Consider the following 24,431-nt stretch of genomic DNA (forward strand, 5'->3'; position numbering starts at 1 on the left):
CTCGCGGAAGAAGAAGAAGACGAGGAAGGCTGGGATTCTCGCGCCAGCGTACAGCGTTTCTCGAAACAACACAGACTGAGATTGTGGGACGGGTCGTGGTCCCACCACCAACGTGAAGGGTAATTCGGCAAACCCTGATCGAGGCAGCGCAAGATAGGCCGATGACTTCGTCTCCAAGTATCCACCGCCCAGCGTAGAGTTTGGTCTGCGAGACGCAGAACAATCAAGTCAACAAAACAATTAAGAATAGGGCACACCATGACGAACGTTCAAAGGTCACACGGCCGTCTCCATCAGTGGCTCTACTTCAACACCATGACTACACTGATCCCATCTCTATAAAGGACGGCCCGCGCTGCCACGTTTGATAACCCACGGAACAATTGCCTACTTCGCCTATGGCGACGCTGAGTGATCAGTGGGCGAGCCTGGGCTCCCTCGCGGCCAGCATCATGTTCCTGTGGGCCGTCGTCGGCCGCTACGTCCCCCTCCACCACCTCGAGCACTCCATCACCAAGCACTCCCGCCGCCTCTTCGCCTTCGTCTACCCCTACGTCCAGGTCACCATCCCCGAGTTCTCCGGCGAACGCATGAAGCGCAGCGAGGCCTACACCTACATCGAGGCCTACCTCAGCAACTCTTGCTCGCAGAACGCCAGCAGGCTCAAGGCCGAGCTCGGCAAGGACAGCGGCAGCCTCACGCTCAGCATGGACGAGCACGAGGAGGTCACCGACGAATTTGAGGGCGCCAAGCTCTGGTGGGCCTCCGTGTCTCGCTCTCCTCCCTCGCAGTCCATCTCCTGGTACCCGCCGCCCGATTCCCGGCGGTACTATAGGTTGACCTTCCATCGCCGCCACCGCGATTCCGTAGTCGGGCAGTACCTCGCCCACGTGCTGCGCGAGGGGCGCGAGGTGGGGCTCCGGAAACGACAGCGCAAGCTGTACACCAACAACCCCAGCAACGATTGGTATGGGTACAAGAGAACGGTGTGGAGCCACGTCGTGTTCGAGCACCCGTCCACCTTCGACACGCTCGCCATGGATCCCGGGAAGAAGCGGGAGCTGATGGACGACCTGATCGCCTTCCGCAACGGCAAGGACTACTACACCAAGATCGGCAAGGCGTGGAAGAGGGGCTACCTTCTCCACGGCCCGCCCGGAACCGGAAAGTCCACCATGATCGCCGCCATCGCCAACTTCCTGGACTACGACGTCTACGACCTGGAGCTGACCTCTGTCAAGAACAACACCGAGCTGAGGAAGCTGTTCATCGAGACGACCAGCAAGTCCATCATCGTCATCGAGGACATCGACTGCTCGCTCGATCTCACCGGCAAGCGGAAGAGCACCAAGAGCAAGAAAGAGGACGAGGGAGGCGACGACAAGCCGAAGCTGCCGGGGGAGAAGGAGGACAAGGAGGAGAGCAAGGTGACGCTCTCCGGGCTGCTCAACTTCATCGACGGCCTGTGGTCGGCCTGCGGCGGGGAGCGGCTCATAATCTTCACCACCAACCACGTGGAGAAGCTGGACCCGGCGCTGATACGGAGGGGGAGGATGGACAAGCACATCGAGCTGTCCTACTGCCACTTCGAGGCGTTCATGGTGCTGGCCAAAAACTACCTGGACATCGACTCGCACCCGCTGTTCGACACCATCAAGGGGCTGATGGAGGAGGTGAAGATGACGCCGGCGGACGTGGCGGAGAACCTGATGACCAAGTCCGTGAAGGACGATGCCGGTTCGCGCCTCGAGGGCTTGATTCAGGCACTGGAAATGGCCCGGGTAGCGGCGGCCAAGGCAGACGAAGGCAGTGGCGTGGACGAGACCGTGGAGAGCGAGTAGATCGCATCGATACTGTCTTGTCGTTTGTGGTTGTTCCTTTCGGATCCGGGTTGGACTCCGATCCGATCCGGCATCTTTTACTATGACAAAGGAACAATAGGATTCCAACTCGTCAATTCAATTATATTTGAATAATATTGGGGTTACGTTGACCGAGTCATATATATATATATATAGTTGATTAATGAAATGGTAATTTAATGAAGTTGACATTTGTATATGATTAAAGAGTTCCAACTCTGGGATCTATCAAAATTTGACTATCATCCAAATTAGTGACATTAGGTTCATTGCTTCAAATTGCATGATCAAGGATATTAATAGATTATATTTCATCAGGTTTGATCTTGTGCAATCCCAAGATATTTTTTTATCATCTTAAAGATCAAAACTCGCATCATAGAAAATTTTATTGTATATTTATAAATAAGATTAACTGGATTTCTCAAGAATTTTATATATATATATATATATATATATATATATATATCCTATTTATTTAAGTTAGATTAAAGTATTATCGATAACTAAGAAGAACATAAATAAAAAATAAGCACCGGAGTCATTCAAGACGACAAAAGATAGGATTAAAATGTCTCAGACCTATCAGCAATTTATACTTACTGTAGCAATGCATCAAACTTCTTGTTGAAGGCAAAAAGAACATGTTATCATCACGTTGTCATCTTTGATAACAACGGCAAAAAAAATACTATCGTAATTTTTGGTCAAACAAGGGCAAGTAAACATGATGAGTCGGTGATACCTGTTAGAATTTGTCGTCATCCACTTTGTCTCTTCTTTTCTTTTCTTCTTCTTTCCATCTTCGATAGGACGCTCCTTGTCTCTTTGTTTCCGTTTCTTATGTCATCCTCCACGATTCGTCTGCCTGTGGAAGCCATGTCAAAGTTGGCAGTGCTCGTGTGTACACGGCAAACGAAGCGTATTCCGTCGAAGACTCTGCAGATGACTAAAAAGCTCAGCAAGGAGGAACGGCACACCACGTAACTCAACCACAATAAGAAAACATGGCAGTAGTATGCTATAACAGCAGCATCTACTTGTATCATTTACTGAACAAGATAGTACTAAAAATAGTGAATAACTCATTGGATTTTAGTGTATCAAAATGGTTCAAAAAATAAATTTGGGTTTGCAATTGCAAGTTTTAGCAATCATCGTTTGTATCTACATAATTTGGTTTGGTTTGGTTTGGTTTAAGGGAGTGGTGTTTCAATGTCTGAGACTCCTGTTCATACAGCTTTAGAATCCTACTTCCGTCTGACGAAAGAAGAAAAAATAAAATATAAGAGAAAAAGAACAAGTAGAAATAATATAAAATTTATTTATTTTGTAAAATATGTTCTACAATTAATATGACATAACATTAGTAATAAATAATGAAATAAATAGTAGCACTATTATTTGAATGTTGATTAAAAACCCACCATCCAACTGTGTGATGATATTGTTCAAATAATAACATCATCATCATTATTGTTATTATTATTTAATGCCCATATGAATGCACAAAACAAGAAAAGAAAATTCTCTTCAGTATGGATTGATAGATGGAAGGGAAAAAGAAAAGGCATCAAGAGACAATGAAAAAGAAAGAAAGAAAGAAATAGAGGAAATAGGTAAACAAATATAAAGCAAAGTAGGGAGAACAATGATAAATTTCTCTTTCCTCAAATATATTATATATTGTGTTAATACATCTACTATATCATAACATTTATATGAAGTAAAATAATTATAATCATAATTTGAATGTTTTTCATTAAAAATCTACTGATCTAATCAATTGATTCACCAACTTAATTAGTAATTTTACAATCCAAGACTTGGTAAGGTCGATTTTCGGTTATGATAACTATGAAGAAAAAAAAAAACTCCATCATGTAATTATTCCCTCCCAACCTCGTTTCTCATCTCAAACATATATTTATAGTACTTATTCATCATTATTAGGGATGATATCAATAAAGGAGGGGTGAGAAATGATGGTGGAAAACAATGGTTGATATGGGCTATATAAGAAGAGACAAATGGAATGGGAATCAATAGAGCCAATTAGATCCAGATGATACGAACATGAATAATGTACAAAAAATTGTGTATCTATATAAGCATGTATGGATCCAGATGAGTCAACCTGACACTCATATGATCTAACTCCAGGTTTATACTGTTAGATGCAATGACATTGATAAAAAAATTTAAAAGTTACCAGAGTCAAATAAGATCCAAGTTTGCAACCGCAGTGGTACTGTGCTGGAGATGGCACCAAAATGCCTTATAGCCCAAACAGTTCAAATGTGATGCTGGGGACTGAGTGCTCACTGAAGAACAAGTGAAGGCCAGTAGACATGACTTCGTGACCTGCACTCATGGCTGCAAGTGTTAGGAGAGCTGTTCAAGGAAGTAATCAGAGATGTTCCATATGTTTTAAAGAGAAACCAAACTATTTGTGTCCAAAACTGCTGAATTCAACAGAACCTCCTACTTGGTCAAGAACAGCAATCACAACTACTTGAGGCCATGGACAGTGCCAGGTTGAAGTTCAGTACTTTGTCAGGTGCAACAGGGTCATGCTTCATGAGATTATTACCTGCAGCTGGTATAGCAATGAGTGGAGAAGCATCAAGAAATATTTTCTTGGACCCTCCAGCTCTGCTGTGAACTTGGCAAAGGCACCAACAATGATGTGAAAAGAGTTGGCGGCAACAGCAACGCAAGCATCCAGTATGAAAGAGCTTAGGTTGCAATTGAGCATCGTCCCACTTAGTCCCAGGAAACCCTACATACATAGAAAAAAGTTTTCTTAAATCACAGAGATGCTGAATTGATAAAATGGAACACCATTTATTGAAACTGAAGGTGCAGAGATGTAGATTGATAACAATAGCTAGAACAAATGAACCATAATTTTGTGAAACTCGTACAAGATAATAGTGCATATATGCTAAATTGAAAGATGTAAAGCAAAACATAGTCCTCCATTCAATGAAGTTTGCATCAACTCCCAACAGCTGGTTCTCATAAGCTTTAGAGTTTAGTACAACTTTTCAATTAGTTGCACTATTTACTTAGTTCCCAATTAGATGGATCTTGGTCGGCAATATCTTACCAATTTGAAGAGCCTTGATAAGATCTAAGAAATAGATTTCAGAAAAGGATGGCACTATGTATTTAGTTCCCAATTAGATGCATGTTGGTCTGCAATATCTTATCAATTTGGAGAGATTTGATACTAAGAAATAGATTTCAGAATAGGGTACTCTGAGGACTAATGGAAGGAGAGAAACAAAGAAGATAAAAAATGGATGATCTAGCATGCAAATTTCCAGAATGCAATCACACTAAATGATGCCTAAATAAAATTGAGGCCATGAATATGTTCTGTCTAGCCAGAGACATGCAGAAGATCACATTTTATTGTCTAACAGAGAAAAAAAACTAGAAAGAACATGCACTTGGTTCTGGCATAGCTATGAAGACATATAACTGGCAAGGGAGGAAAGAAAATAACTGCATGGACTCAACTCAATGTATATGCATGGTTGTTTTGATCAGAATAGCTTATTCACTAGATAGAACCTATAAATAAGTATAAAAACATTTAGAATAAAAACAGTTTGTAAGATTTATAACATCAAAATTTGCTGCCACAAATAAAAGGTCTATAAGCATACAGTAATCTAAGCACTTTATCTAACATATGGGAAGATCTCTTCTACAAAGAGCAAATTCACTGAAGTCAAGATAACTGCAGCAAGGGTACTTCAACAACATAGATTCGAAAAACTAGTTAGATATTTTCTGAAACTAAACTTAACATATCAACCATATTCAATAAATTTATACCAAAGAAGTCAATGTTCATACTGTAAACATAAAGAATATAGACTCATAAGATGAGATTTTTATATTATCCAACTCAGGATAATCACTGTCCTCACATGTCAATAGATCGAGGACACATCAGATACTTTGGCTACATATGGGACTGTGAGGGCAGTAATTCTTGGTTGTTATTTTGTTCAAAGTGTTATTTTCTTCTTTCTATTTGTGAAACCAACAATACATGTTCCAAAGAGACATTGATAAATATCTTCTTAATTAATACCATTAAAATTGATTAAAACAGGTAAGACACTTGTTCAGAAAGAGACATTAAAATTTTAATACCATTACTCCATCCTTTTTGCCTTTTCAAATTATCAGAAACCTTAGAAGATAGACCAGAAAAGGCATCTTTAAATGACAATCCAGCATAATGCAAAATATTGCCATCGATCAATCAAACAAGCTGTGCAAGTTTAGCCTGGCAAATAACACAGTAGTTGATAAAATATGAGGTTTCAAATTTGTCCAAAGTACTTAAGTAAAGATAAAAACTTCAGACAAAAAAAGATAACTTAAACTTGCTTAAACAAAAAAGCAAGAAGTTTACATCACAGAGTAATATTGATGTATTTAAATAAAGTGGTCAGTGATTAAAAATTTATGTAAACAACTGTCCGTGACTAAAGCAGCGCATATAAATGCTCACTAGAGATACAACAAGACCTATGTCTAAGTAAAATTTGCAACCTTCTGATCCTTCCAGCATCTACCAGTTATGCTCATTTAGAGGTGATCTTTTACCAGAAACCAGTTGTATGCTGTTCTTTAAAGAAATATACTTCCTATCATCAATTATGTCAGAGTTGAACGGATATTTCTTATCAAATTTTGTGACAGAATTCTCATCTTCAGCTTTCTGCAAGACCTCATCCCAGTTTCTCATCAGCTCTTCATCTGCATGATACATCATGCCTATCATATTGTTGAACCCCATCATCTGTTGAATCAACTCTTCCTTTTCTGATAAGAGCTTCGCATTTATGTTATGAAGGGCCTCTATGTTGTCCTTGAGTTTTCCTAATTGGTCCACCAAAGTTCTTTTCTCAATCTGCAAGAAATTTAGTTCATCCAGTACTTGAACATGCTTCTTCTCATTTTCCAAACTTTGCATGGACAGTTGAACTTTAAGTTGTTCTATGCAATTCTTTGAATTTAATGATGAAATTTCTTCAGACTTCAAGTTCAACAGCAGCATGTTAATCTCCTTTTCCAGTTCAACAGAAAAGATGCTTTGGAACTTGGACTCTTGCTCCATTAACACATAAGTCGCAGCCATATACTCCAAATCATCACGAAGTGAGTGGATCTCAAGTTGCTTGTCTTTGAGTTGAGAATCAGTGGTCGCTTCCACAGAACAGGTAACATCTTCTTCAAGTGAAAGAACATCATGCAGAAGTCCAGTGATACTCTTGTCATAATCTTCCGTGACTTGTAAATACTTAAATATTTCTTGCTCGAATGTCATCAAAATTGTAGTTTCGCTTGATATGAACTTTTCTTCCAGCTTATTAATTAGCCCCAGGGTTTCTTTTAGTCTCCTATGAGTGTATTTTGCAAATTCAAGAAACTTCTTCTCTGTTTCAGAGAATTTCTTAACTTCTGATTTAAACAGAGAGGCAAACTTAGACTCTATTCTTCCATTATCTTCTTCAAGTAAGACCACATGTTGCTTGAGCTCTTCTATTATCTTGTCTTTCTCTTTTGTCAGTTCAAGAAGATCTTCCTTTACTTGCCTGAGTTTATTTTCAGCTTCCATCTTGTCAACAATTGCAAAATCCAAATTTTTTCGAGTTGCTTTGTTATCATCTCTGTAGTTATTCAATTCAGTTTCTAAATCAAGCTTGATTTTCTCCATAATGGAAGTTTGCTGTTGCAGTTCACATTGCATTTTACTCAGTTCAGTCGTTTTCTCAGCAAGAGCATAGTTTGCTCTATCCAGCTCATCTGATGCACTTCGAAGGTCATCTAAGATGTGGATTTCCTTCTTAGAAGCCTGTTCTTTTATGTAACCAAGATTCCTGTATGATTCTTCAAGCATCCATCTGCATTCCTCCAGCTCTTTCTCCAGCACACCATTCTTCTGAGCGACAGTTTCTAGATAGTTAGCCCTTCTCTGCAATGACTCAAATGCATCATGTTCTTTTTGTGTCTCAGCTTGTGCTTGAATAAGAGCAGTGTTCTTCTCCGATTGTCCCATCAAAACATCAAATTTCCCTGCATATATTGCATTATGCTGTGACATCTCAAGTTTTAAGTTCTCAATAACTGAGCAAGACTTGGAAAACTTCGATTCAACCAACAAAAGAACAGTTGCTATCTCTTCAATATCCAACTTCTGTTGCATTAATAAAGACTGGCAGTCTTCCAACTCAAGCTGCAAATCCAAAAGCCGCTTATCTTTCGAATTTAATTGGCAACGACAATCATCCAAATCTTTTTCTAGCTTCACTACGTGGGTCCTCCATTCAATTTCTTTGGCTTTCAGCTTCTCAGAACATCTCCTGTGGGCATGCTCCAGAGCTCGAAATTTGTTTCTTAGAGTCTTCAAGGAAGAAGCAGTATCAGCTTCAATTGCTTGAGCATCTTGGTATTCTCTCAAAGATGTTTGCAGCTCCTGATTTTCTTGTTCGAGGTGCGCACTCTTGAATTCTATCTCTTTAATGAGTGTACTCTTAGTAGCCAAAGAAATCCTCAAGGAGACGATCTCCTCATCTCTTTTTTCTGTCAATGCCTCAATTGTTGATCTAGCTTCTTCGTATTCTGAGAAAATGTTGTCATACAATGCTTTCGATTCAGAAATCTGAACTTCAAGCAGCTTCCTTCGACTCTCCTCATGGGCCAATGCTTGGTTGCACATCTTCAGCTTGGAACTCAGATCTTCAATGACTACAGCTTGAGAATCAAAGTTCAATTGCAAAGTTTGAATCTTGTCGACCAAAGTAGATCTCTCCAATCCCCACAACTTCTTGGCCACCCGAAACTCATCTTGAAGTTTACCATGTGCTTCTTCGAGATGCATAAATTGTTCCATTTTCCATTTTAGTTGATTCTCAACATCCATTTTCTCCTCCTCTAATTTCTGCAGCATTTCTCCTCTTCGTCTCACTTCTTTAGAAGCCTGAGCTCTAAGCTCTGCATCAGAGCACTGCTTCTGAGACTTGATCAGAAGACCATTGAGCCCTTTAATCTCTTCCTTGTAGGAACATATTTCTCTCTCCTGTTCTTCCAATTTTGTGTTTGCTTCATCCAAAGCCGAGGCAAGCTCTCTATTTCTCCCTTCCAAATCCATCAGCTTCTCCCTAGTACTGGCCCTGAGGCTCTCGTTCAGGAGAGCTAGCTGCTTCAGAGCAGACTCCTTCTCCATTAACCGAGATTCAAGATCCTCGTACATTTTCTTGGACAAGGAAATCTCCTCCACCCTTCCATCAATCTCTGCAGACTGCTTCTCAATCTGTGCCTTCGCCTCTTGGAGCCGAGCAAGTTGCGCTTCATGGGCTCGCCTCAAGTTCTCGGACAACTCAGACTTGGCCCGGTATTCTTCTCTGAGGGTCTCCATTTCAGACCTCAAGTCCTCCAATTTTCTGCACACTTCTTCCATCTCCAGTTCAGCTATGATTCTTGATCTCCGACCTAAAATAATTTGTCACAGTTCTTTAGTCACAGGAGGAATCCATTGAACTTATAGAAAGAAATTTTCCTCAAATTGCATCAGTCAAATAAGGAAAAAAGCAACACACATACTACAAGGCAACACATCACAGTAATTTTGGCTCTGCCGCTGCTAAACGGAAATTACAAATTAATTCACCGGAACAAAGTTCCGTATCACCAAAGCAACGAGAAAGTTTCTCATTTTGGAAATCGTCAGAAGCGGTCGCAAAAGGTGAACGGATGAAACTCCAGAAAACACAGCGTGAACAATGCGTCAACCAAATTAAGGGCAAAGCAGTGAGAACATCCAAAACGAAACACATTGCAGCAGCATTAATTCTTTCATTAAATAGAGATAGTAACCACAACGTATTCATCAAAACAACGCGAAAGGGTTCAAAAAAATCCCATTTTGCACAAAGAAATCAGAAAGGAAGGTCACAACAAATAAATAGATGAAATCCAAAGAAACAAACTCGAAAGTAAAACGCGGATCTAGAGATTAGGATGATAAACAGATCCGACAAGTTCGACATTGCACGCAGATCGTGAAAATTTTCGTCTTAAAGAGCGAAGAATCTTTTTAATGTCGTGTTTGAGAATCAAAAAAGAGAAGAAAAAAAAAAAGGAAGGCCTGGTGTTGGGTGAGGAGGAGGAGGAGGAGGACCTGGAAACGGAAAGAGGAGAAGAGACGGCCGTGCTGACGGGCCTCAAACTCGGGCAGATGCTGCGGCCGAGGAGATGTCGGACATAAATGAAGCGAAGCGGACCGCAAGCGGATTGTGGAGACAACTGATGCGTTGATCTCTCATTTCACTTCTCCCGATGAAGAGATGTGTTTGAAGTTTCGGCGGGCGGTTTGGAAATCTCAACAGTTCAAATTAGGTTATGGCGATTGAAAAGGTACGGCTTCTTTGTAAGCTTTAAGATTAGTGCCATGAGGATGATCTTTTCTTTTAACGGGTGGGATGAGTTAGATGATTAGATCCCAAATTCTACATATAATATATATATATATATATATATATTCATGTAATACTTAAAATCTTACATATTTGTCTTATGGACAATCAGAGTTAAGGATGTTTTAGAAATTTTACATAAATTTAGAATTAGTAAATATGATTAATAGCTTCTTAGTGTAAGTTTTGGATGGTTGTTAAATGGGAGGGGTGGAGAATCATGAAACTTCAATTAATATACATATGTTACATTAAATTTTATAGGGACGTTCACATTATTTTGAAACTTTTTAGGAATAAATATGTAAAAGTAATAATTAATGAGAACCTGATCGAGTTGGATCATCTTAATTCGCTGGCATAATTCGATCTCAACTGAACTTGAACATGGACCCGAATCAATCTTCCATTGCTGCTCCCATTTTAGATTTTGTCCTTCAAATCTATTTGCAATGTCTGAAAAGAGAAGGGAGTAATTTAAGCTGCATGGAGGTCCATGAAGTTCTTATTTCTCCACTGCAAAGTCTTGCTCTGGCCCTCGACCTGTGCATTCAGGGGAAAGTAAATGCGTTGACATGAAGCTGATGGTCTTCTGCTTGATGATGAGAGAAACGAGTACGATGTGACAATACGTATAGGGTACAAGAGAAGCTCGTCGAACAAAATCCTCAAGATCGAGTCGGTGCAATGAAGATGAGGAGGGAAAATCTACCTTGGAGGAGGCAGCAGCATCGATGGTCGCAGAGGGGATAATTGCACTGGAGGAGGAAGCGTCGCCACCTGTGAGAATCCGGGAGGTAGCAGCGTCGTTGGTCGCAATGGAGGGGACAACTGTCCTGGAGGAGGAGGCATGGCTGCTTGTGAGAATCCAGGAGGGAGGATGGGAAGAAAAGGATTTGTCGGCTGCCTTGTGGAAGACTGGAGCTGCGTTTGTTGGGGAGAAGAGGATCGCCACCGTGGAGGAGGAAGCAGCGTCATCGTTCGCCGCAGAGGAGGGGACAACTGCCGTGGAGGAGGAGGAAGCAGCGGCGTCGTTGGCCGCAGAGGAGGAGGCATGACCCCCCGTGAGAAGCCAGGAGGGAAGATAGCACGAAAAGGATTCGTCGGTCGCCTTGGAGAAGACAGTATTTGTGTCGGTCGCTGAGGAGCCGATGGCCACCGTGGAGGAGGAGGAGGAGGAGGAGGCATTGCCACCTGTGAGAAGCCAGGAGGGAACATAGCGACAAAAGGATTCATCGTCAGCCTTGGAGAAGGCAGCAGTTGTGTCGGTTGCTGAGAAGCCAATGGCCACTGTGGAGGAAGAGGAGGAGGCGTCGCTGGTCGCAGAGGAGGGGACGATTGCCATGGAGGAGGAGGCATGGCGACCTGTGAGAAGCACGGAGGGATCATAGGCAGAAACGAATTCGTCGATCGCCTTGGAGAAGGCAGCAGTTGTGTCAGTCGATGAGGAGCCTATGGCCACGGTGGATGAGGAGGAAGCAGCAGATACGGTAGTGGCAGAGGAGGGGACAACTACCCAGGAGAAGGAAGCACCGTCGTTGGAGGGGGAAGCGCCGTCGCTTGTTGGAGCTTGGAGGCGGGTCATGGAACGACGGGGTGGAGGTGTGGGATCATCCAACGAAGAGGAGTCGTCGGCTGCGACGGGGAAGGCAGAAGCTGGATTGGTTGCGGAAAGGGAGGAAGCGCCATCGCTGCTTCGAGATTTGAGGCGAATCTTGAAACGACGGGGTGGAGGACTGGGAGAAGGAGACGAGTCGTCGGCTGCGACGGGGAAGGCAGAAGTTGGATTGGTCGCGGAAAGGGAGGAAGCGCCATCGCTGCTTCGAGATTTGAGGCGAATCTTGAAACGACGGGGTGGAGGGCTGGGAGAAGGAGACGAGTCGTCGGCTGCTACGGGAAAGACAGCAGCTGGAATGGTCGCGAAAGAGGAGGAAACGACGTCGCTGGTTCGAGATTGGTGGTGAATCTTGCGACGACAGGGTGATGATCTGGGAGAAGGTGCGGAGTCGCCGACTACATTGGTCGGGGCGGAGGAGGAGGCGCCGTCGCGGGCTCGAGATTTGCCGCGAAACTTGAAGGAAGGCGGCGGAAGCGGCCTCCTGACATTACCCTCGAGGACTTCGACGTCCCAAAGAAACCAGTCGGAGCTGTCGCCGGTGACGCGCTTCGAGTTGCTAACCATCACCGTGTTGCGCCACCCCGCGTCGGCAAAGAGAAAGTCTCCAAAGCAGCAGCGGAAGAAGAACCCGGAGCCGACGGGGAGCGGCTGCCATTCCACGCAGTCCACGTCGTGATTGCCGGTGACGAGTTGGAGGACAACCTTGTCGGTGAAGTGGTCGAGGCGGGGATGGCTCGCGAAGGGAACAGCAAGGTAGCGACCAAGGCAGCTCCTGAGCCGGATCCGGGCCTCGTCTTCGCAGTCGCTGTCGTTGTGGACGAGTTCGACGGCCCACCGGGCACCGTCGGAGGAGCCATCTGGGTGCTGCCTCACGCGCCTCCCGTCCTCCTCCGCCACTAGGTACTTCTTGTGGTTGCTCTGCAGGCGGACCACTCTCACCTCGGTGAAGAACTCCATGGACGACTCCTGCGGACACAGATATCTTGAATTCTTGATCCCAAGAACCCTGCAAGCTTGTGAAGGGTAATGGATAAAAGTTGAGACGGTGGTGAAGGTACTGTTTGTGTTTGATAAGCCAATGACTCCATGTTGGTTCGGTTCAAATTGAGGGGTTTAGAATGCCACCCGGTCTAAAGTGATGGTCTTCCAAACCCACAAGTGAAAATTATCTATGTGACTGGTCTGATCAGAGCCGCCTACATTCATTTCTAGACGGCGCTGATCATTAATTATTTTTTTCTCACATCCTCTACCACCAACATCTACATGTTTATATAACAACTAATATAAATATTAATTAATTTTTAGACTTTTCTTTATTTTTTTTTTTTTCAGACTTAAAATCACTTATCATCTATGAATATTGTCTTCGTATATTAAATTTAAGTTTTATATTAAATATATTTTGTTGGGTTATGTGCACGTCTGATTAATATCTCTTCATGCATGTGTTGTTATATATTTTTTAATAAACGTAGGGATATTTGTCACATCTCAGATTTATAAAAAAAATAATAAATTAATATTTTATTATCTATAATTTATATAATATATATTTTTTTATATTTTTTTAATTCAAATCATTGTCTTTACAATAGCAAATATTCTATTAGAAAAAAAATAATCACATGTTCTTGGTAAGATCACAAGTCTATTCTACCAAAGCTTCAAATCTATTACTCTGAAAATAAATATAAAATAAAACATATCAGCAATCATGTATGAACTTCAGAAAAATCATAAAAATAATCTTCAATATTCATGAAATATAAATAAATATCAATAATTCAATAAGAAATGATAATATATCGATTCATCATAAAACTTATGTTTAAAAAAATGATGATAATTTTTTACATAATAAATAAAATCATACATTAGCCACATATAGCACATACATAATAGCTAGTTAACAAAGGCGTACATCACACCCGATGGTGCACTCTTCTAACAGCAGATGGAGAGGCATATTCCATGGGATAGATTCCTCCCAACAGCGGATGGAGATAATCCATATCGCACTCCCAATAGCAGATAGAGGAACTATCTAGCCATCATGTCTGATGGCCCGTTAATCTCCAAAGGGAATCATCATACCTACCCTCGGTAGGGATATATAAATATCCATGATCATTCATTTACATTCATTCATTCACTCATGTATGCATTAAGAAATCAATATAATTAAATATTATGAGAGACCATACTTGATGTAAATTTACTAGACTATGTTCATTGGTGGCTTTGTGATGGGCCCGTAGCTCCTTTCACATGTTGCACTTCGAATGTGAACTATTAGCATAGTCACATCTACTACATAATCATATCAATATCATAAACTTAAGAAAATATATAATCAATAATTATTTTCAAATGACATCTTCATATAAAACTTTTAAATTAATCAAATCATAAAGGCATGAAACATCAATCTCTCAATAGTCCTCAATTAACCAAAACCCTAATTCGAATAGCTCAATTGACTTAAACCAAACTCAATTCGATTATGATCTAACAGAAACAATCTCAAATCCTTATAGAACCGATTTGGAATCACCCTATACTAGTCTAATCTAGATTTGATTGATCTCGATTAGATCAAGTAGGTTTGAACTAGTCAAGTTAGTCTAGAACTATCCTAAATTGATTTTAATCGTTCAAACCTATCTTATTTAGTCAATTAATGAGCTCAAACCAATAGAAGGAGAGGAAATTGGACTATGTCGTATAGTGCTAGTCTAAATCGAACCAACCCACCTAAGTCTTAAATGGGTCACATACGCTACATATGTCACATATGTCTGCTCCAAGTAATAGGTTGAGTTGAGGTACAACGGGCTAGATAGAGGAGCAATGATGTGTCTAATGCTAATCACATAGTTGGACAGATTTAACTTCATGGACTAAGCTAAGCCTTATTCATAAGTTGAGCTGAGCATTACCATTGAACTAGGCTATGCTTAACTCGCGAGTTGGTCATACATAGACACATGAGTTGGGGTTGTATCTAACCACATGGACTGGGTCGTACCTAGTCACATGAGTTGGGATATATATAACCATATGAATTGGATCATACTTGGCCACATGGGTTGGGTCATGCCTGACCATATGGATTGGGTCGTACCTTATCACATGGGCAGGTTTCTACTTAATCACATGTACTGGGTCATGCCTACATACAATGGCTAGGTTGTACTTAACCACATGGGCTAGGCCATATATAATCACATGGGTTTGATAGCAGATAAGATTTTTCCAACTATAGCAATGCTGTTGTATCGCTGCAGCTTCCTCCTTTGTTGCAACTTCCTCTTCTACTACACCTCTATTGTAGCTTTCTCCTCTACTGTACCTCTACTGTAACTTCCTCTTCTGCTATAGCATAGCTGCAACATCGCTGCAACTTCTCTGCTGTAGCTTCTTCCTTTGCTACAGTATTGCTATAGCTTTTTCTATTACTGTAGTTTTCTCAACCGTCGTAGCCGTAGGAACAACAACAACAACCGTAGTGATCTGCTCTTGCCCTACTCACGAAGCCTCTGGCTCGTAAACTATTTGCTTTGCATCAATCCAAGACTGGTATCCTTGACAAGAGCACCATCTTGCGGGGGCATGGTAGCAGATAAGATTTTCCCAACTATATGAGGAAATCTCTCTACTCTGTTGAGGGAAATCCTCTATTCTGTTGAGAAAATCCTCCCTCCTAATATGTATAAATAGGAGAGGGACATATTAATGTATTTAAGCTAAAGCTACTTCAATAAAGCTTTTTTACTTCTTCAATAAAGCTTTTTCAATAATTGTTCTTATCTTCTATTATTTTCATCAGGGTTGAGTCGATTTGGTCTTATAGATCAACCTGACTTAAGTCAAACCCCAATTGAACTCCTCTTAAAATAACTAAAGAATGACTCAAACACATTAATTAAAACTTTAAATTCATAATTTTAAATTTAAAACTAATTACATTATAGAAATTCACACGTACTTCTTAAAAACATAGATATATCTAATTAAATAAATTAAAACTATTATGCTAATTCAAAAATAAGAATTTAATAATTAAATCAATATTAAAATTTACTTAAGCTTTAAAGATCAATATAAATCAAATAATCATTCTAACGTCATAAAATAATTATCATTATTTACTAATCATAAAAATTTAAAATTAAAACATCATATTATAAAATTATAATAATCTCAACATCAAGATTTCAAAATACAAATCAAATCCAAATTAGTTTATACGTTGATTATAGATAGCTCCATCTAGTAGCAGCGTTAACCCTATTCCTCATTTAGTTAATAAACGGGGCTAAGTAAATATGGGTAAAGATTCTCTTCACTTAAAATTATAAGTTACCATTATTGTGAATGTCTCTCCAAAGGTTGCTTCAATGAATTATGCTAGAGTAGAGGAGGCTACCCCTTCCTCCTCTTCTTAATATGCTAGAAAGATTTCTTAGAACTGGACTTAGAGCTACTTATTTATAACAATAAATTACTTTAAGACCAATTCTTTGTTCCATTGAAAATTTATTGTCTCAAATAAAGGTATTCTACAAATCAATGCTTTGTTGAATCTCGATCACTATTTTAAGTTATTAAAAGTCATAATATGTCCCTTTGAAATTTTATTTGTCCTCTTGATGTATTTTCTATGGAAACGAGCTTCTTAATCTTTAAATTTAGTAATCAGGATTATCTTATTAAAGTCATAAAATCATCCTTGGTACATACACAATAGACTTGTTATTATTTACTCTTAAGGGCTGTTAAGTTCAATTGAAAAAAATAGATTTCACTGTCATCCCACATCTTCCTTTGTTTATGTAGACTCCAAAGTTTATTAGTTCCATTGCTAGTAGTATAGGCGGCCCCTATTTATGGATCAGCTTACCAGCAAAAGGGAATAAATTGAATTTGTAAATGTGTATATCAATATCTCTTCTTTAAGAGAATTACTCGATTATCTTCGGATCTTTCTAAATGACAAGCACAATTATACTATCATGATTGATTATGACTAGAAGCCAATAAGATGCTCCTATTGCAATATATTTAGTCATGCTATATAGAATTGTCCTATTAATAATATTAGGTCCAAATGATTTTTCAAATGAAGCAATGACAAAAAGATGTTCCAATCGTGCTTGAAACTCTTAATGCACTCGTTTCATTTACATCTACTTTCCTATATAAGATAGTTGAGGCTATTGTTATTGAGGAGAATTCTAAGGGGAATGTGCCCCCTAAAGATTTTATAGTAATTTGTATACTTGGATCTTCCTCCTCTTTTGAGAATACGAATATGATCAATTTTGTTAGCATTTCTTACTCCAAAACTGGTGAGATAAAGTCCACTAGAGATCACGGTAAAGGCAAGACCTCCAAATCAGATTCTACGAACTTAATGAGATAGTTCTTCTCTCCTTCAAACGAGGATGACAAGATCAATGATGAAACTCCTATTTTAAAAATAAGGTTCTCAAATGTAATTATGTGTAGTAAAGCAAACAGTCACCCCCATTATTCTGGATCCCTTGAGTACCCATATGATCTTTAATTTTCCTTATAATCAAATTTAGAATTTAAAATATTAGGGGCCTCAATGCCCTTATTAAACAAAAGGTTGTTAGAGATTTTATTGTCAAAAATCATATCAAATATTTTTTTTCATATATTTAGAAAACTAAGGTAAATTCTATACTAAACAATATGTTTTGATATTAGAAATGTCTTATAAATGTTTCCTCAAAAATGAAAGGACAACATTTACTACGATCTAATAAAGCAATTGGAGCACAACGAATCATAAGTTAGATATAATGTTGGTGAACCAAAATTAGATATCTAGAATTGTTGATTTTGAATCTTGATTTCTACCCCAAGATATTTCTAATTACTCAAAAACAATTAATTGATTTAGTCAACTTAGAAGGGAGAATAGGAGTTTTCACTTCTTCAACTTTTGGACTTAGTAACATGGTTTTTTCATAATTCATAGTAACCATATTTCTCCCACTCATATGTTTATTTTGATTTAAAAACTGACAGTACTTAAAACTAAGCTCGGTCTAGTTCTATCTATTTATATCATAATAGCTCTCTCCAATTTATTCGAGATCAATTAATTTTTATTCAAACAAATATTGATTCTTCCTCAGATAGAAAGTCTTTAAAAACATGAACAAACTCTCTCTATGGAGCTGTGCAAACTCCTTGATGTCAAAAAAATCCATCCTTATATAGAAATCTAGGGACCTTCGATTAAAGTCATGAGGATGCTAATACCCCTCATTTCTTTCAATCTCTTTGTACTTATGGGAACTATAATTCTAGATATCAGAAAGTTTTCTCTTGATTCAAAGTATGCCCTTGAGTGATATATTTCAAAAAAAATTAAAAAAAAATTGAATATCTTATCCTTAATGTTAATTCGAACAAGGCCTTATTTTAATGCTCACTTCTATATTTCCTATTGGCATATTATTAAGAATGATGTTGTTTCTACCATAAGGACTTCTTTCTCTTACCCTTTGTCTCTTACCCTTTGTCACGTCCCGCTGAATTTGTTTTTTTTTTTAATATTATAATTCAACAACAATTCATTCCAGGATCCGTTCACACATTTGAGGATACTGAGAAAACATTCAGATCATTCATATCTATAAATTTTCAATTCATAAAACCTGTGCAGTTTATAATCATACTATAATATCACTTAATGATTCACAAAATCCAAAGCCAACTCAACTAAACCATAACCACATCATAAATCCATAAGCGTAGCAATCTATACGATCACAAAACCAACATGTATTACATGTTTATATCATTACACAGTTTAAACTTTAACATTCCCAAAATCCCAACGCAAAAGGTACTTTCCAAATATTTACAAGATACATCAATCTAGATTTGTCGTTGATACACACAAAAGAACTTATACAATATCAACTTATTAATTACGAAAGATTTGCCCCAAAACCTTCTAGCTTTTTACTGCCTCAACCCAATTCTAGCTTTTCAATGCATAACAAGCTACCCTGAAAAAATTTATATAGCAACGGGGTGAGCATAAAGAGCTCAGCAAGCGACTAACATATCCATGGCGATAGGAGAAGTTCAAGCAGGCTTAGTATCAAGATAACAAAAGCAGAAATACAAGTGTTCATTTGAAGTCATCTCATTTGATATAAAATCACAAAGGTTTACCTCATTCAAAAACAGGCATTAGACATAACAATAGGAGAAAGGAAATTTGAGCATATCATTGGCATAAGGAGCATATCGATGACATATGATAATTTCAAGGCATAACAAAGACGTAAGGAGCATTTTGGATATCTATGGCATATGAAACAGTTCGGAATATATCAATGGTGAATGAAATGCTTCAGAACGTATCAATGGCATATGGAAATATTTCGGAAGCATAAGAAGCATTTCAGAACATATTAAAGAACAAATATGAAATAGAAGCTCAAACGTCGTACTCTAGCATAGTGCATGTGAGGATTAACTCAGTGGTGGCTCCACGCCGTGATGAGTTCTCGACTCCATCCACGGGTAGCCCTTTCCTACTCGAGCCCTCTCACCCTGCCCAAGTGCTAGGTCGGCTCTGAATTTTATATCAAACAGATAGAAGGTGAAGTGGGATCATAACATAATATGGTCCATCCATTTCTGGATGACCACCAAACATAAGTCTCCCACGTCTGGGAGCTCCATCCACCCACGTCTAAGTGAAGTCAATGGGGCCGGTAGAGCAATCGCGGGCTCTAAGCATAATTCCCTTTACCATTTCTGGCAAAGGTCCACAATATCCCACAAAACACCAGAGTACAAAAAGGGTAGTATGAACAATAACATTGACACATATCAGAAGCACATGCGGAACAACGAAATGTACATATGCCTTTCGAGTCAATACAATACAAACATAATCTTTCATAAATGTATTCATATTTAAAAGAAAACAAAAGCAAGAGCATACAAGGATTTCAAGAAATCACATATAGCTCAATTGAAATACGAAAGTTAGGTGAATTCGATGTCCAAAGAAATGAAACTGGAAGAGGCACATATCGAAAGCAATTGCGGAACAATGGGATGCATGTGCCGAATCATTACGATGCAAACATGATCTTTAGATGATAGCTACAGATGTACAAATAAATAAAGGACAAAAGTATACCAGAATTTAAGGTAATAATGTAAAGCTTAACTAAAGTAAGAGTGTTTGCCGAATCGATTTCTAAAGAGAAGAAACAAGGAAAGCCGAAATCGACCAAAGCTCGATTCTGGCGGAATTTGATAGGAACATTATATGAACGATTTGGATAACCAATTATGCTCCAATTTATACAAAATAGGTGTCATTAGAAAGATTTGTCAATAAAATTTTAGACAAATCAAGTTTAAATAGAATTGGAATTTACAACAGGGAGTTACAGATAATTTCATAGCAAAAGGTCTGAAAATATTAGCTCTATTTTACTGAATCCATAGGGTCGATGAAAGCAGATGTTTTAGTTAGCAATTATACTCCAAAAATTTCAAATCAGGTATATACAGAAAGAATTTTGAGTCTACCTTCGAATAAATCATACTTTGTATGAATCTGAGTTCACAGCAGAAAGTTATAAGTAGTTAAGCAACAAGAGGTCAGAAATTTCAGTCCCTATTTTGCAGAATTTGTAGGGTTAATTAAAACAAAAGTCTTAGTAGTCATTTAAACTCCAAATCATTCAATCTTAGTGTCAAAATAAAGATATTTGAGTTTACTTTCAAATGGATTAGGTTTTGCCTAAATCAGAGTTTAGTGCTAAAAGTTAGATCCAAAACAATGTATAGAAGTCAGATTACCGAAAAATTTCATATTCATGGCTTTGTATCAAAAGGAAAGAACGGTTTGGTACTAAGCTGAAATCTTTTGAATTATGAAGAATTAAAAGGAAAACAGAGATTAAGAATTCTGTAGGAAGAGGTTAGATCACTTGCCTTGAGCAAATTTGATTCCCAAATGGGGGGAGTTGATGCAAAACCTCAATCAAAGCTTCTTCTTCAATTCCTCTTCGTCTTCTTCTTCTTCTTCTTCCCTTCTCTTCTCTTCTTAAACTCATGTTAGCTGTAGAAGGTTACATTTAGTTTCTCCTTTAATCTCTTATTTAATTACTTTTGGTTAACACAAGGGTTCCAAAGTTGTAAAATGCTAGGTGTCATCCTTAGAGCAAATTTAGGTGGCACCATTAGGTTAGCTAGTGACACATGTCCACTAATTTTTTTTTTTAAACTTAAATCTGAATCTTAAATAAATTATATCAAACTTCTAATATTTACTCTTAGGTCCCTAGCCATAAATATTTAATTATTTAATATAAAATAATTATTAAATAATCCTTATTTTTTACAAACAAACCTTTTACTAAATTTTCAAAAATAGGGGATGTTACACTCTCCCCTCCTTAAAGAAAAATTTAGTCCTCTAAATTTATCATACCTCATTCAACGAAAACGAAAAGATGAGGATAAGCTTTCATCATTTCTTCCTCAAGCTCGCAAGTTATTTCCTCTCCAGAATGATATCTCCAGATCACTTTAACTAGAGGGATAACCCGATTCCGTAAGATCTTTTTTTTTTTTTATCAATAATTTGAGTGGGCTTTTCCACATAAAACAAGTCTTTATCAATCACCATCGGCTCATACTTAATGATATGAGAGGGATCAAGTATATACTTTCTGATCATTGAAACATGAAATATATCATGGATATGGCACAATGATGGTGGCAAGGCAATCCTGTAAGCGACAGAACCAACCCTCTCAAGAATCTCAAAAGGTCCAATAAATCTTTTGTGGTGACTTCCCTTTTCAAATCGATTATGTCTTGACCCTCTTATTATCACATTCTGATTCATTTCTAATTTTTTTTTTTTAAACTTGTCCTTGCTATTCTTATCTTTGATCTCTAAAAATTATTTTGATCATCAGAACAATTTCGTACATCAAATATTTTCTCCAATTGCATCATCTTTTTTTTTTTTTTGCTACCAATGTATTAGGTTCACCATGCTTCTACTGAGCCACTCTGATTTAATATCCCCGATCAACTCTTTTATCGCACTTAATTAATCAAAAGTAGATGAACTAGGAGGACTAAATGTCCTCGTCATCCTAGATTCCTAAAATGCATCAAAGAAAATTTTCACCAATCACTATAGTTCACTAGACCTCGATATATTTTGCACGTCAACATATCAAATATTTCAGTGATCCTCAAACCATGCTCTGATACCATATCTGTCACGCCCCGCTGAATTTTTCTTCTTTTTTTTTGTATTATAATTCAACAACAATTCATTCCAGGAGCCGTTCACACATTTGAGGATACCGAGAAAACATTCAGGTCATTCATATCTATAATTTTCCAATTCATAAAACCTGTGCAGTTTATAATCATACTATAATATCACTTAATGATTCACAAAATCCAAAGCCAACTAAACTAAACCATAACCACATCATAAATCCATAAGCGTAGCAATCTATACAATCATAAAACCAACATGTATTACATGTTTATATCATTACACAGTTTAAACTTTAACATTCCCAAAATCCCAACGCAAGAGGTACTTTCCAAATATTTACAAGATACATCAATCTAGATTTGTCATTGATACACACAAAAGAACTTATACAATATCAACTTATTAATTACGAAAGATTTGCCCCAAAACCTTCTAGCTTTCCACTGCCTCAACACAATTCTAGCTTTTCAGTGCATAACAAGCTACCCTGAAAAAATTTATATAGCAACGGGGTGAGCATAAAGAGCTCAGCAAGCGACTAACATATCCATGGCGATAGGAGAAGTTCAAGCAGGCTTAGTATCAAGATAACAAAAGAAGAAATACAAGTGTTCATTTGAAGTCATCTCATTTGATATAAAATCACAAAGGTTTACCTCATTCAAAAACAGGCATTAGACATAACAATAGGAGAAAGGAAATTGGAGCATATCATTGGCATAAGGAGCATATCGATGACATATGATAATTTCAAGGCATAACAAAGACGTAAGGAGCATTTTGGATATCTACAGCATATGAAACAGTTCGGAACATATCAATGGTGAATGAAATGCTTCAGAACGTATCAATGGCATATGGAAATATTTCGGAAGCATAAGAAGCATTTCAGAACATATCAAAGAACAAATATGAAATAGAAGCTCAAACGTCGTACTCTAGCATAGTGCATGTGAGGATTAACTCAATGGTGGCTCCACGCCGTGATGAGTTCTCGACTCCATCCACAGGGAGCCCTTTCCTACTCGAGCCCTCTCACCCTGCCCAAGTGCTAGGTCGGCTCTGAATTTTATATCAAACAGATAGAAGGTGAAGTGGGATCATAACATAATATGGTCCATCCATTTCTGGATGACCACCAAACATAAGTCTCCCACGTCTGGAAGCTCCATCCATCCACGTCTGAGTGAAGTCAATGGGGCCGGCAGAGCAATCGCGGGCTCTAAGCATAACTCCCTTTACCATTTCTGGCAAAGGTCTACAATATCCCACAAGACACCAGAGTACAAAAAGGGTAGTATGAACAATAACATTGACACATATCAGAAGCATATGCGGAACAACGAAATGTACATATGCCTTTCGAGTCAATACAATACAAACATAATCTTTCATAAATGTATTCATATTTGAAAGAAAACAAAAGCAAGAGCATACAAAGATTTCAAGAAATCACATATAGCTCAATTGAAATACAAAAGTTAGGTGAATTCGATGTCCAAAGAAATGAAACTGGAAGAGGCACATATCGAAAGCAAATGCGGAACAATGGGATGCATGTGTCGAATCATTACGATGCAAACATGATCTTTAGATGATAGCTGCAGATGTACAAATAAATAAAGGACAAAAGTATACTGGAATTTAAGGTAATAATGTAAAGCTTAACTGAAGTAAGAGTGTTTGCCGAATCGATTTCTAAAGAGAAGAAACAAGGAAAGCCGAAATCGACCAAAGCTCGATTCTGGCAGAATTTGATAGGAACATTATATGAACGATTTGGATAAACAATTATACTCTAATTTATATAAAATAGGTATCATTAGAAAGCTTTGTCAATCTAATTTGAGGCAAATCAAATTTAACAAGAATTGGAATTTACAACAGGGAGGTACAGATAATTTCATAGGAAAAGGTCTGAAAATATTAGCTCTATTTTACTGAATCCATAGGGTCGATGAAAGTAGATGTTTCAGTTAGCAATTATACTCCAAAAATTTCAAATCAGGTATATACAGAAAGCATTTTGAGTCTACCTTCGAATAAATCATACTTTGTATGAATCTGAGTTCACAGCAGAAAGTTATAAGTAGTTATGCAATAAGAGGTCAAAAATTTCAGTC

The 24,431-nt window shown here is 38.4% G+C and overlaps 2 protein-coding genes across 2 annotated transcripts; one reads left to right on the forward strand and one right to left on the reverse strand.

Annotated features, from left to right (window-relative positions):
• Positions 1-370: 370 nt before the first annotated feature.
• Positions 371-2,001, forward strand: LOC135637043 (AAA-ATPase ASD, mitochondrial-like). Its single transcript, XM_065149387.1, has one exon. It carries the CDS (start codon positions 399-401, stop codon positions 1,839-1,841), a length of 1,443 nt encoding a protein of 480 aa, XP_065005459.1. The 5' UTR covers positions 371-398; the 3' UTR covers positions 1,842-2,001.
• A 4,189-nt stretch (positions 2,002-6,190) lies between these two features.
• LOC135637042 (uncharacterized protein At4g38062-like) lies at positions 6,191-10,248 on the reverse strand. The gene is made up of 2 exons (XM_065149386.1): positions 10,072-10,248; positions 6,191-9,383 (listed from the first exon to the last, which is right to left on the reverse strand). The coding sequence occupies exon 2, from the start codon at positions 9,349-9,351 to the stop codon at positions 6,460-6,462; it is 2,892 nt and encodes a 963-aa protein (XP_065005458.1). The 5' UTR covers positions 9,352-9,383; positions 10,072-10,248; the 3' UTR covers positions 6,191-6,459.
• Positions 10,249-24,431: the final 14,183 nt, after the last annotated feature.

Source organism: Musa acuminata, chromosome BXJ3-4, assembly GCF_036884655.1.
Source record: "Musa acuminata AAA Group cultivar baxijiao chromosome BXJ3-4, Cavendish_Baxijiao_AAA, whole genome shotgun sequence".
Lineage (NCBI taxonomy): Eukaryota > Viridiplantae > Streptophyta > Magnoliopsida > Zingiberales > Musaceae > Musa > Musa acuminata.